Source organism: Impatiens glandulifera, chromosome 1, assembly GCF_907164915.1.
Source record: "Impatiens glandulifera chromosome 1, dImpGla2.1, whole genome shotgun sequence".
In the NCBI taxonomy this organism is placed as follows: Eukaryota; Viridiplantae; Streptophyta; class Magnoliopsida; order Ericales; family Balsaminaceae; genus Impatiens; species Impatiens glandulifera.
Window position 1 is genome coordinate 38732311 of NC_061862.1, and position 14564 is coordinate 38746874.

The 14564-nt window shown below is 31.5% G+C and overlaps 2 protein-coding genes across 4 annotated transcripts; one reads left to right on the forward strand and one right to left on the reverse strand.

Moving 5' to 3' along the window:
* The first annotated feature begins 1328 nt into the window (after positions 1-1328).
* On the forward strand, positions 1329-6455 carry LOC124922264 (signal recognition particle subunit SRP72). The gene is made up of 6 exons (XM_047463000.1): positions 1329-1581; positions 1687-1823; positions 3656-4008; positions 4475-4571; positions 4653-4940; positions 5360-6455. The coding sequence occupies exons 1-6, from the start codon at positions 1437-1439 to the stop codon at positions 6305-6307; spliced, it is 1968 nt and encodes a 655-aa protein (XP_047318956.1). The 5' UTR covers positions 1329-1436; the 3' UTR covers positions 6308-6455.
* Positions 6456-7595: 1140 nt separating this feature from the next.
* On the reverse strand, positions 7596-8949 carry LOC124919997. Of its 3 annotated transcripts, none has more exons than XM_047460379.1 (2): positions 8784-8949; positions 7596-8637 (listed from the first exon to the last, which is right to left on the reverse strand). In XM_047460379.1, the coding sequence occupies exon 2, from the start codon at positions 8611-8613 to the stop codon at positions 7702-7704; it is 912 nt and encodes a 303-aa protein (XP_047316335.1). In that variant the 5' UTR covers positions 8614-8637; positions 8784-8949; the 3' UTR covers positions 7596-7701. The 3 variants fall into 3 exon arrangements, with proteins under 3 accessions (XP_047316335.1, XP_047316334.1, XP_047316337.1); XM_047460378.1 differs by having other exon boundaries at positions 7596-8703; XM_047460381.1 differs by having other exon boundaries at positions 7596-8587; positions 8784-8948.
* Positions 8950-14564: the final 5615 nt, after the last annotated feature.

A 14564-nucleotide genomic window follows, 5' to 3' on the forward strand; every position in this document is an offset into this window, starting at 1 on the left:
GATGGATATAAATTTTTTATACACTAAAAATTGAGATTGAATATAGAATATATAAAAATATAGAATATATAAAAAATTCAAAATAGTTAAACAAATTTGATTTGCACTTATAACATTTTAATTAAAATTATATTATACTAATAAATTACATTATTGTTTAATAAAAAATTTAATCTCAACAATGTATTTCAATTAGTAAAAATCCGTCACGGATTGGTTTAAATTGAAGTATAAATATTTAATGACTGTGTTATCGTGCTAGTTTTCTAAATTAAATATATATATATATATATATATATTAATATTTTTATAATTAATTTTGTTTAACTGGATATTAAAAAATAATATATTATTTTTTCTGCCACTATTATAGAGTCAATAGTAGGGCTGAGTATAAAATTCTTAAAAGTAATGATTCAATCCAATTTCAACATCTTAAATTAGAAAAGTCCTAAGAATGAGAAGATCTTAGTTTATTTAGATTATTAAATAATCTCAACCAACAATACCTAAACTTAAAAAGAAAATGATGTAATTTTCAAACTTCTTATGTTAGATTATTTACTATAATATTTTATACATTTTGTTTGTCAGAAACTTACTTTAAACCTTAAAATGTATATTTTTTTTTTATCACAATCATATTTAATAATTGTTAAAAATAATATAGAAAAATAAATATTGTAACCTGATCCAGATAAAAAATAAATTTATAATCTAATATGAATAATTTGTTCCTTACATTTTTTTTATATTAGTCCATTGAATTCAGTGGGGTTATACCCAACATTATTATTCACTTGCCATTATACCTACATCATTCTCATTCAATTAATCAAGTTTTTTTTAAATTCACAAATTATTTAATTTCATAAATATAATATATATATATAATTAAAAATAAATATATTAAATTAAATAATTAAATATCTATTACATACATATTAAAATTGAAATAAAATGAATTACAAAAAAAATAACAATTTAAATTTTTATTATTTATTTTCTAATTTCAAAATATAATTATATAACGTCGACACAACACAAATTTGGATATTCATAATAAGTATATATTAGGCACGACAGAAAATGAAATATAATTATCCTGTACAATTAAATTTTAAAAAGTTAAATATTTAAAAGAATTGGAGTTCTATCATGACTAAATATAAATCCAATATTATGTTTATTTTTGTATACAATTATTGTCAATATAAATGGTCATATATATTTTATTTTAATATATAAAATTAAAATTGATTTTTTTATTTTATTTTAATTAATTATATATTGGGTATAACCGGATTGGAATGGATCCTTTGTCCATAATCCTTAATTTCTTTTGTTCAGATACGCCGTCTTCTTTGGCAAACCTCGATAACAATCCCTAAGAAAGGGCGAGAACTGCAAATCAGGCCAAAGAAGCTCAATCCTTCATGGCGCCGAAGGCAAAAGAGAAACCAAAGCCCTCACCAACTCCGGCTGCACAGCCGGCGATCGCCATTGAAGATTTGTTCACCAATCTTAATCGGCACATCCAAGATTCAAAAAACGAGCAGGCTGTTAAAGTCGCAGATCAAAGTCATTACCAGTCTCCGATTTTATTGATTTTATAGATTGTTGGTAGCTATGGTTGATTTGTTGTTTTAGGACATGCAATTGATGATTTTTCAAATTCTTTTGCAGTTCTCTTAATTGCACCAAATGATGAGGACGCGATTCGTTGCAAGGTTGTGGCTTTGATTAAGGCTGATAATGTTGATGAAGCTCTTTCAGCTATTGAAACTTATAAGCGACTTCCAATTGATTTCAGCTTCTTCAAGGTAAAAATCAGTGTGCATCTCATCTTCAATTATATTGCAGCCTTTTCAATGTTGTCCTGATTTTTGTTAGAACTCTGATTCTGTTTACTTGCATGTTTGAGATCTGTTCCTATAGACATTGTCAATGGCATTTGGACTCGCACGAATCTTCCAACTACTAATATATTCATCCTCTTAATGTTATGATCTGTATTCATGTTTTAGAAGTATCCTTATGCATGCACAACATATGATTCTGTTCTATACAATTGATGGTTGAAGAAAATAGATCATAACATGACCCTTTTATATAGTTCAGCAAAATTGAGCTAGTGTAGTAGTATTATTAATTTATCAGATTCTTTTCGATCTAAATTTTCACTGTGGTGTCACTCCCTAATAAATGGTGGAGTGCAAAAGTGCACAGTTAACTTCTGTAAAAGTTTTGTACTAATTGGAATTGTTTGCACAAGTATGCTGAGAAACTCTATGCAATTTGCCTTTAACTCTGAACTTTCTTTCTGAAAGATAATCAACATAGATGGGATGCCACAAACATTCGTGTCTTCTGTTATTTCCTGCATTTTGAATTATCTTCATTTTAGTAATTATAAATAGACTTCCCACCAAAATACTAAACTGAAAAACACTTTATCAGCTTCCTTGTTGAAGACAAGATTACTCACTTCTCAATTTTTTTCCGTATGAACTCTGATTCTAGAGCTTGTAAATGTTTATTCTTTGGATTCAGTTTCGGTCAAAAGGATTATAAGTTATTCAATCTGCACACAAATAATTTATTTGTTAGCTGAGATGTTGTTTTTCATGAGAATAAGTTTTCATTGTTATTCTGTAAAAAACAGCTGACATACCTTTGGCTAAGATATTTCATCAAATTCACGTCTCAATTCCTCCATCTTCTCCTTCATCCTCTATTCCTATTCAGTCATAGTGTGAGCCATTACCGCCTTCTGATTTACCATTTTTTGTTCCTATTCCTGCCGATCCTCCTCAAAATCTTGATACTACATTTAAAAATACTAGAATTCGAACTAAGCCGGCTTGGATGCAAGACTATGTTACAAATGTCAAACCATTAACTATTCCCACAAGTCTGTACCTAAACAAAAAAAAACATCATTTAAACACTCATAACTACCCTGATCAACCTTCAACGTGGGTTAACACAATACATATGCCTTTTTAGCAGAACTATCTAATTTACAGGCTGCCCAGGATCCCAAATGGCAAAAAGCTATGGATGAGGAATTGAAAGTTTTGGTACTCATTAATTCTTGGTTCATAATAGAGCCTCCTAAAGGTAAAAAGGCTATTGGATCTAAGTTTGCTTACGAAAAAACTCAAACCAGATAGCACAGTCGATAGAAATAAAACCAGACTAGTTGCTGGACACTTTAAACCAAAAAGAAGGGGTGGATTTTTCATGATAGTATTCACATGTTCCAAGTTGGTTACAGTTAGAATTTTTCTTGGCTTTAGCAGCTGCAAAATCTTGGCACCTGCACTAGTTACCATTTAGACATAAACAATGCCTTAATTCATGGAAACATTCTACCTCCACAGGGCTGTGGAAAAGCTTTTTCTTTAATTCGTTCTTCAGATTTACGCAGGCAATTACAAGCTTTATTTCTTTTTATGTAAATATCATATAGTCTACATTCTACTATATATATACATACCATGAATAAATTTATCTGAAAAACTTCATTACATACAATCTTTTCTTCCTGCTCATACACTGAAATTGTTCCGTGTTCATCCTGGTTTTGATGCTCCTTGTTTGTCTTTGGCAAAGAACATGAACGCTGTTAATTTGTTTTTATCGTGAACAGGCATACTGCTTATATAGACAAAATAAGTTAAATGAAGCCTTAGAGTTGCTGAAAGTCCAGGAAGGAGACACTGCAATCATGCTTCTAAAATCTCAGATTATGTCACGGTTGGGAAAGATGGATGCTTCTCTGGAAATATATCAAAAGCTTCAAAAATCAAAGATAGATTCACTGGAGATAAATCATGCTGCAAGCTTGATTTCTGCTGGAAGGGCTTCTGAGGTGCAAGGAATGTTGGACTCGCTCAGGGTGAAAGCAACTAGCAGCTTTGAGCTAGCATATAACACTGCTTGTTCTCTGATAGAGAGGAAAATGTATACAGATGCAGAACAACTCCTGCTTTCAGCTCAAAGGTGCACCTCTTTTTTTATTTACTTTTTTAGATATATATTTTTTGCTTCCAGATTTCCAGTTGCTGCGTGCATTTTTTTTCTCCTGCAACCTATCTTTATTATTGGATTGCATTACTAGAATGGTTTGAAATCATAATACTAGGCCTTGTTTAACCCCTTATTTTATCATCAATCAAATCATTCAAATTATCTACTAAAATACTACTACTTTATTTTTTTTATAACATTTTAAAATATTAAATACAAATGATTTTAGTAATTGTTTTTCAAAGAACACAAATAATCCACTTTTTCATCAAACAAGGATTTTCCAAACAAAAAAACGGATTATTTGAAAATAAAAACAAAATTAACCTACATCAAAAAGCTCCAATGTTGGTCTGAGTGCTTATTTCCCTAAATCTGAATGCTCTTTTTCTTACCTTTCTCCTTCTATTTTGTTGTGTCTGCTTTTGTCCCTCTAAAGAATTGGTACAGAGACATTAATGGAAGAAAATATGACAGAAGAGGATATAGAGGGTGAATTAGCACCTATAGCTGTCCAGTTGTCTTATGTGCAACAGGTAAAGCATTGATGCAGTCACTGCAGCCCTCTTATTTTAGAATGTCAATTAACCTAAGCTAATTCTTTTTTGTTCTTTCAGCTATTGGGAAATACACAGAAATCTTATGAATCTTATACCGAAATTATAAAGCGGAATCTAGCAGATGAAACATCACTTGCCATAGCAATAAATAATCTTATACCATTAAAAGGTCCTAAAGATGTGTCTGATAGCCTAAAGAAACTGGACCGGTTAATAGAAAAAGGCGGTGGACCTCAAAGCTTCCAGCTTGCTCATGGGCTTGATTTAAAGCTCCTCCAACACCAAAAGGAGGCTATATATAGTAATAAACTTCTTCTGCTTCTCCAATCAAATCGGATGGATCAGGTAAACACTCGAGTGATTGAGCTGTTTTGTTATCAATATTTTATAATCTGATCATGCCGGAAAAATTTACATTTATTATGTTTGTCAAAATTATAATGATGTATAAAATATTATCGATCATCGTCAAAAGATAATCTTTATGCCAAATTAAGCCAGAAATCACACAATAGTTTGATTCATGATCTAAAATTATTTTTTGAATGCTCGTTTAGTTCAGTGTAGAGAGAAATGCACACTCATGCCATTTGGAAACCCTTTCATTTATTTTCTGTCAATTATCTATCTGGATGTAGATCTAAATGGAGATCACGTTTAGGAATATAACTTATTTATGCATTGACGGTCTAGAAATTGTTTCCAATATGTAGCTTGCAAATATGTTGTCTAACACTGACTTGCATTCTACGAAAACTCAACAGGCTCGGGAGCTTGCTGCTGCTATCCAGGAAATGTTTCCTCAAAGCATAATGTCCGTGCTTCTACAAGCTGCAGTCTTGGTAAGAGAGAACAAGTCAGGAAAAGCTGAGGAGCTACTAGCACAATACGCTGAAAAGCTTCCCGAAAACTCAAAACCTCTCCTCCTAGCAAGAGCACAAATTGCCGCTGCTGCAGGTCACCCTCAAATCGCTGCAGAATCTCTTTCAAAAATACCCGATATCCAACACAATCCCGCAACTGTAGCAACACTCGTATCCCTAAAAGAACGCGCAGGAGACATAGACTCTGCAGTTTCCATTCTCGATTCATCAGTCCAGTGGTGGTCAAACGCCATGTCCGAAGATAACAAACTGAGCATCATAATGGAGGAAGCAGCCGCATTCAAACTTAAACACGGAAGAAAAGAAGAAGCTGCCCGTCTGTACGAAGAACTCGTTAAAAGTCACGGAACCACAGATGCATTGGTTGGACTCATTAAAACCGTGGCTTACACCGATATCGAGAAAGCAGAACTGTACGAGAAAAAACTCAAACCTCTGCCCGGTTTGAAATCAGTGGACGTGGATGGTTTGGAAAAGACTTCTGGGGCTAAGCCGGGTGAAAATGTGGTTATTACTGAACCGGCTGAACATAAGAGTAAGGAAAAGGGGAAGAAGAAAAGGAAGAGGAAACCCAGGTATCCGAAAGGGTTTGACCCGGCTAATCCGGGTCCTCTACCGGATCCTGAAAGGTGGTTACCTAAGAGGGAGAGGTCTAGCTATAGGCCTAAAAGGAAGGATAAGAGAGCGGCTCAGGTTAGAGGGTCACAGGGTGCGGTTGTGAAAGAAATGGCTGCTGCTAACTCGAAAGCTGCGAATACAAAGGCAGTGGTGGAGCCGGCTACTAAGCCTTCTTCGGGTAAGTCTTCGAAGAAGAAATCGAGGAAGTAAGTCATGAAAGCTTTGATGAAATGAAAACTGATCTTTTGAGTTTTATTTTCAAGCCAATGTTCTTTAAACTTATATCTTATTTCAGAATATAATTTTTCTTTTTGTATAACTGAGATTTTACCATTAATTTGGTTCATGTTGGACTGAAGTCTTCTTGAAAATGTTTTATGTTATGTGATTTTGTTTGATGAAAAAGTGGATTATGTTGGTTTAAGTTAAATGATTAAAATATTTTAGTTTTAATATTTTTTAGTAACAGTTTATAATTTATGTTCAATTTTATTTTGAATTTTGGGGTGAGAATTAGATAATAATATGAACATAAGTTGAATATGGATAAATTGAGAAGTAAAAATATTTTAGTTTGTTTTAAATTGATTGTATTGAGGATATTTTGATTAACTTTAAATAATCTTACCTGTGACAAATTCTTTTTTGGTATTTGAATATTCTACATTATATATCAAATAATTAATATTTGTTATATTTTAAACCAAACAAAATTCTTATTAATATTAATTAATATATTTCGAAGGCATAGTTCGATTATTTTTCAAATATTTTATGGTATTTATAACGGTTATAATATGTTTGAATCACCTTCGTAAATGATTTATGTAATCGCGAGAGACAAAAGTATAGTTCAGTTTTTTAGGTTAATATTATTATTTACAATTGTAATCAACAGTCATAATGATGATTAAGGCAAACAAATGACAAAAAAAAAATATGATCTGTGAAAACAATAATGGAAGAATTCATGATGAGAGATTGGCATTGGTGAATTAGGTTTTGTTGGATTTTTTGCCAAGATCCTTCATCCATTTGAGGCTGAGAAGCTTCTTACCCAGCGTGGTCTTGCCTGAACTATTTTGCCTCTTCTTCTTGTCTTTGTCTGAAGAAGGATTTGGCTCAGGGTCCCCCCATTGTTCAGCCCAAGATAGACCTGGAGAATCATAAACATCCATCTTCTTTTCCTAGAATTCTTGGTGGAATCAAACTATAGAAAAATGGGTTTTATTAGCTGATAATATTTTGTAATCAAAATTCCTTGTTGATACCTGTAAAAATATAAAAGTGCTTATTTTAGAAAACAGAATTTTGTATTTGATCCTTCTCCTCCACCTTTTATTAGGCAAATGATTGGACCAACTTCAACTTATTTAGGATCATTCATTTATCACCTCTACTAAAAGGGGTGTTTGATTTAATCATATTTATAAGATAATTGGGAGATGGGTTATTTGAAATTTTCCATCTAACTCAAACCAAACCACAACCAATGATATGAACAAAAAACCCATTATAATTTCAACTATAATGCCAAGATTCTAGTTCAAAAAATAAACATCCTTTGAAAAATATAAGGTTACAACAGCAACAAATTAAGAACATTATGACTTATAAAACTCTATCTGACCAGCAACTTCTCTACACAAAACTTCGGCCTCTTTGGCCATTCTAATACTCCTCGAGATTACAGCACCAGTCAATCTATGAGTCGAAGATGGTCGAAACAAACTCAATTCTTCCTCCCCTTTTCCAACCATCAAAGCTTCTCTAGCAGGAACAACATTTTCAAACCAAAACTCTCTCAAAACCCCTTGCATCAATATCCAATAATCTCTTTCTCTACAAACCCTAAATATAGTGCTACCATTTAATGTCCAACAATAAACATCAACCCAATCTCTATCCATTATCTCCATTTGACCTTGTACCTGTGGCATATAATAGAATGGTATAGTCTTCCATGGACGAGCAGCCTCAGTTTTACCTTTATTAAATGGGCATTTCACTTCAAGAATCCCTCCTTCTGGAAAACAACCGAGAAGACCATCCGGCGACGCACCAAGCCAGTCGAGCTGCTCCGACGAATGGATAGCGAATCCCAGTGAGGTAACATCTCGACCAGTTATGTTCTTGTACCTTTCTATAGCTGCTGATTCATTTAGAGTACCCCATTCTACAGCACACTTTTTTGAAGGGTCCATTGATTGAACAACTTGGGGTGGAAATACTTTCTCGTTCCAAAGCTCGTATCTTCGTTCTCCTTTCCAAAGACCCAGAGCTGTGCTGAACGTGCTCGTCGTTAGTTTGTCTCTACGGAGGGCAAACCATTCGTCTGAACGTTGCTGGGTAGTGGAAGGGATGATGCAGTTGGTGAACTTTAATGATGGCGGAGGAGAATTGAGAGGAATCGACGACGCACATGATGTCCAGTGTAGTCGGAGAAATTCACAGCCATGCATCATCTTCTTGTGACGGAGGCTGCAAAACCTAGTTGTGATAGATGGGTTTGTCATTTGTAAGGGTACTAGGGTTTAAGACTGCACAAATTTGTATGAGATGACTTCATATAAGCTGCAATTAAATTTCTGGAATCTCTAAAACCTCTGAAACACCATTACAAAGAAGGAGAACTAATTCTAAATGAGAAATGCTAAACAAACAAAGTTCATATTATGAATCATACCTTTCCAGATGCAGAAAAGAAGTGGGTTTCAGATTGTAATTGCTTTCCCGGCGGCGGATTATTTCGATTCTCCGAGTATTTCTTCTGCCGGCGGCCGGCGAGGAAAGAAAGAGAAGACGGATAAGTACTGTTTATGTAGAGGAAAACCCTTCTGCAAACATTCCTTGAGGAAGGAAGTGTTCATTTTTTTTTTAATATAGTTGATACTTTTAATTAATTTTATTAAAAATAATTGAGAAGAAAATTAAATCGACTTTGTAATTAAATATTATTAAATCTCCATTTTTTTTCATTTTTAAAACAAAAATTGTATTAAACGAGTAATTTAATTAATTTTTGATGTGTTTTAAAGTTTATTAATTACTATTATTATTTAATAAACATTATTCAATGTCAACAGATTATTTTGTTTTTTACTTATTACAAATAACAATAGACAAATAAAATTTCTATATTAGTTTGATTTTTTAATAATTCAATTATAATTGTGAAAGGTTTAGAAAGTGAGTAATTGTGTAACTCATAGCTAAAATCTAAGGATGTGAGTAATCTATTCAAATTGAACTAAAACTTCTCAAACCTAATATTTCAGTCTAACCAAATTAATAATGTTTTTTTATTAAATCAATCACAACGGTTTGGTTCTTCGGTTTAACGTCACTGAAAACATGAAAACTGATCAAATGTTTAAAGAGTGATATTTAAATAAGAAGAGTAAAAATTGAACTTAAATGATGAGTAATATATTATAATTATTAATTCATAACAAACATTTAAATTAATATTAATAATAAAAGAATATCATGAATTTAAAAATTTGTCAGTATTAATTAAAAATATTAATTATTATTAATAGATAAATTTAATTTCAAAATTGTTAACTAATTTTTAATATGATATTTATTAAAAAGTTATTAGTATAATATAGTTGTGTTTTTAGAAATTATGCTACTAATTCATTAATTATGTTATAGAGTTTTTTTTATAATATTTATAATGTTCATATACATGAAAATAAGTATGGGTTATATATATATATTGTTAATGAATCGAACTGATTAAACATATTAAATTATCTCATAATCGTTCAAAATGAGTCGATCAAACCGACAAATCAACGATTTGAAATTTAGTAAACCAATGACAATGATTTTGATTTGCATTTCGATCAATAAACCGATCAAACCGCCGCCTACATTCTTAGTTAAATTATTATGGTCATTTTTTTTAGTAAATATCAAATCGTCGATTCCGATTTAGTCGATTAAAATATTAATTTGGTTGGTTTGATCGATTCGATCGATTTTATTTATTCGTAAAAAATAATTGTTAAATAATAAAGTATACATAAAAAATTGTTTTTAATGGATATAAATAAAGAATAATAACCATAATTTTTTTTTTCATAGAATTGATTTAGTCTAAACATACTTTCTTTTTACTAAAAAAACAAAGTACTTTATACTATTATTATTATTATTTTTAAACGTTAAATGGTTTAAAATTTACCTATTAAAAGAAATAATAGAAATGATTAAGTATAAAAAAATAGAAATGATTAGGTAAATTTTTAGTCATAACTGAATTGTGTATATTTTTAACATTTTAATCATGATGTTAGTTTGACCTTTTTTTTTTATCGTCACTAAATGAAAAATCCACGTTAGTTTGATTTAAAAAGCAGTCGGATGATTAGGTTTGATCATTTAATTTGATATGGTTCGATTTATCAATTAGATAGGTTTCATGTCCCTTACTTTCACTGAAGGGGTGTTTTGAAAATGTTGGAAACAGGTCCACTAAAGTGACCCAATAACTAAATCAGGCATTTTTATTATTCAAACAACCCATTTTGGAAAGAAAGTCCAGTAAATAACCATGGACTTCATGTAATCTATAGGCCCATTTAGTTGAAATTTTAAAATCAATTTTTGGGGAAAAAAGAGTTGCCTCAAATTATATATTTTTATTTTGTTTGATTTACTCACTAGTAAAAAAAACATGTTTTTTTAACTAGGGCAAAAACCATCGGTGATAGTTAATTTTCACCGAGGACGATAAATGCTCTCATAAAAAGTCGGGAAAAGGTCAGTAATTCGTCTGTCGGTGAAAAAAAAAAAGTATCACGAGAGTATTTGCAGCCCTTGGAGATATTATTATCACCGGCGGTAATTCAATTCTTTTACCGAGAGTAGAGTCAATGCTCTCGGTGGTAGTCTTAAATAATTACCGAGAGCAAAAGTCTATTGCTCTTGGTGATTATGAGTTTTTTTTAAAAAATAAAATGGTTGTAAACCGATTATTACATATTTAAACCAAAACAATTTCAGAAATCATACACAAATTATAACAAAAATATACCAAATTTTATATACCAATAAACTAAAATCTCAATTTATCTAAAAATATAGTCATCCAAAAATTCATCATATACCAATCAATTCTAAAATATAATAGCTAGTTCTAAATAATATATCATATACCAGATTGATCCGGAGGTGGAGGATATCTAGCCATAAACGCTGCTAGCCGGTTTTGGAAATTTTCACTTTGTCTTTTTAAATGACTTTGTGTCTCAAGAGCTTGCTCCTATATCACATTTGCTTGCTCCTGTAATCGAGACTCCAAATGTTATCTTTTTGAAGACTTAACTTGTAATTCATTACGCAACTGCTCGAGCTCTTGCTCCTTTAGTTGCGATTGACTTCTACTCCGCAAATCTCTTAAAAACTAGGTGGGCCTCACCTGAGATCCCATCCCAATGACCCTATCGTGCCCTTGTCATCCAAAAACGTCCTCGGTCAGCTCATATTCGGACATATCGGATAGGATAGAACCGATCAATCGATCTAAATAACAAAAACTCAAATTTGAATTTCAAAAACCAAATAAACGGGTTTGTTGTTCTTGAGTTAATTCTATTGAATCAAATCCCATAAAGTTTCCCAACATGATTGTAATGATGCTGGGCAACTATTTGGATCATGTTTGATCAATCCCGATCATGATTAATCAAAATCAAAAATTTCAAAATCAAATGAAAATGTTGAGTTCTTGATTTTGTCAAAACGAACAACTAGTGTTCTTGTTTTGGTACCAATCAAATATATGTAGTATTATACTTTAAAATAACTTCAAAATCAAAACCCAAATTTTGACCACAAATTGTTTTGAATAAATTGATCATCATACATGTTGATCCATACCTTGAGATGATGATCAACATGTTCTTGGGAGCTTTGTAAAGCTACCCAAATTATTAGACCAAATAATAGAGCTAAAAAAACTAATTTAAAAAACTTGCACTTTGGTGTTCTAGCGGATCGAGGTTCTTAGCCTAGGATCGAGAGATTCGACCGAGGATCCTCGGCCTGGACCGAATCCTAAGACCGAGAAATCCAAATGAGGATTTTCACCTAGGACCGAGAGTTCTAACATTGAGACCGAAAATCCCAAACTCTAGGACCGAGAATCCCAAGACCTAGGACTGAGAGATCTGAGTTTATGACTAAGACTCTCGAGACCAAGGATCGAGAGCCCTAACCTTGGGACCGAGCATCCCAAGCTTAAGACCAAGAGCTCCCGAACCCAAGACCGAAGGACTTATACACCTCGACCAAGAAACATAGCCCCATGCTAGTCCAAGACCAAAAGTTTTTATACTTAGACCGATAAGATCAGCCAATGACCGAGAGTCCTTAACACCTCGACCAAGGAACTCCAATACTCTAACCGAGGGTCTCCGGACCCCGACCGACAAAAACAAACCTTAGACCTAGGTATCCGTTCCTAGGGCTTGTTTAGTTCCACTTTAAAAAATCCAAAATTATTTTTTTAGTTTTGGGACTCCAAATCAAATTCTAAAAATCCTTAAAAATTAGAAAATTCATTTAAACATTTTGGGATATTTCCACAAAAATATTTCAATAAAGGCTCTTTTGGTGTTTATTTATAAATCCTAATATTTTTAAAAACGATTGATATTCTTCGGGTATTTTCACCCTAGTTATCATCCGTAACAAGTACTAGTATTTAAATATTATTGTTTTAATATTTTAAATAACGCTAAAACCCAAAAACATGACTAAGACCGAAAGAATAATCGGTTAAAACTCAGATGTTATAAAACTGGTTTTCAAAAGACAACTTTATAAGTAAAGATCATTTTTAAAATGGGTACGGAGGATGAAGCACAAAATTATTTCCCGAGTATCATTAAACTACGAACTAAAATAAAACTCTGGTCAATACGTTTGTATACGTATGCCAACTTTTATCGATTTAAAAAAAATGAATTGGCGACTTTGTTTCAATATAAAAAATCTTTTAAATTAATTATATTTAATTAATTTAAAATAATGGATTTTTTAAATCAAATTATAATTTGATAAATTCCCAAATTATTTAAAATTAAACCCTCGAAATTAATTATTTTCAATTAATTTAAAAAAGTTGTCAAGAATTAGAGACATCTTTTAAAATAATGTTTTATTTTTCAATAAAATTCTTGGTACGCAAACCGATGTTGAACTTCTCAAACCTCTCGAACCTCGAGCTTTTCATTGAAGATCCGCTCCAAAGGTGAGATTTTTCCAGGGGTTACACCCTTAATTCAAGCAAAAAAAGATAAAGATCTTTTAAAACCATGATATACAAGCCTTCTTTGAGGCCCGTCAAGTTGATATATATACTACTAACAATTTTAAAATAAGTCCTGATAAATTGAGAATTATATTGAAGTGTCTATTAGTCAAGTTTGGACATTCATTTTCTAAAGTAAAAATATTTTTGCAAACTATGTCCAAGAGGGGCATTCTCTAGACACCTAAATTTTATATTTCTAATTTAAATAAAAATAAAATAATTTTGAACTATCTTAAAATAAAATAAAATAAAAATTAAAAATTAAAAAAGTAGGCCAAATATGATATGTTTGTCACTAATTTAATTATTTTTTTACAGGAAAAAACTAATAAAAATTAAAAGTTAATATAATAATAAATAATAATAAATGAAAAGAAAGTCAAATAAAAGAGGGAGAAGAAGAAAGAAGAAGAAAATAAGAAGATAATAAAAGACAAGAGAAAGGAGAGTAAAAAAGAGGAAAATCCCCCAAAAGAAGAAAGAAGAAAGAAGAAAGAAGAAAGAAGAAAGAAGAAAGAAGAAAGAGGAAAGGAAAGGAAAGGAAAGGAAAGGAAAGAAGAAAATCGAAGAAAAAAACAACAATAGGTTTAAAATCGATCAAATTCTATTTTTATGTATGATTTTGTTGGCTCTGATTATCGGATCTTCTGAGAACAATTATGAAAAAATGAAACTTTGGAAAATAGATAAGGACAATAATCTTTGTTAAAGAGGAAAAAAATCTAGAGTCTCAATTGTTGTATATCAACTTTTACAAACAATCCTTATAAATGAGTAATTAACATAGAAACTCTAAATCACTTATATATATAGGCCCAAACAATTAATAATTAAATAAGCCCTAATTGCATAAAAGACATTTAAGACCAACAACTTTCAATTTACTAACAATCAATGCTTAAACTCACAATCTTCCTCGTAAGCTTGATTTGGTTCAAGATTTTTCACGCCGAGTAGCTCTCGCATCTCTGCGAATTTGTCTCTTGTTAGCGCCTTGATGAGAATGTTTGCACATTACTCTCTAGTGCTTACGAACTCAACAACGATCTGTCGGTTCTCTACACATTCATGGATGAAGTGGAACCGAGTGTCGATGTGTTTGTTGCATCCATGAACCACTAGGTTCTTGATTAATTC

What these genes read in the sequence shown, in the direction of transcription:
- LOC124922264 (XM_047463000.1), top strand. Translation starts at nt 1,437, where the DNA reads ATGGCGCCGAAGGCAAAAGAGAAACCAAAGCCCTCACCAACTCCGGCT. An exon ending in TTGATTTCAGCTTCTTCAAG is followed by an intron (nt 1,824 to 3,655) that starts GTAAAAATCAGT and finishes TATCGTGAACAG; the next exon opens with GCATACTGCTTATATAGACA. An exon ending in AATCAAATCGGATGGATCAG is followed by an intron (nt 4,941 to 5,359) that starts GTAAACACTCGA and finishes AAAACTCAACAG; the next exon opens with GCTCGGGAGCTTGCTGCTGC.
- LOC124919997 (XM_047460379.1), bottom strand. Translation starts at nt 8,613, where the DNA reads ATGACAAACCCATCTATCACAACTAGGTTTTGCAGCCTCCGTCACAAG.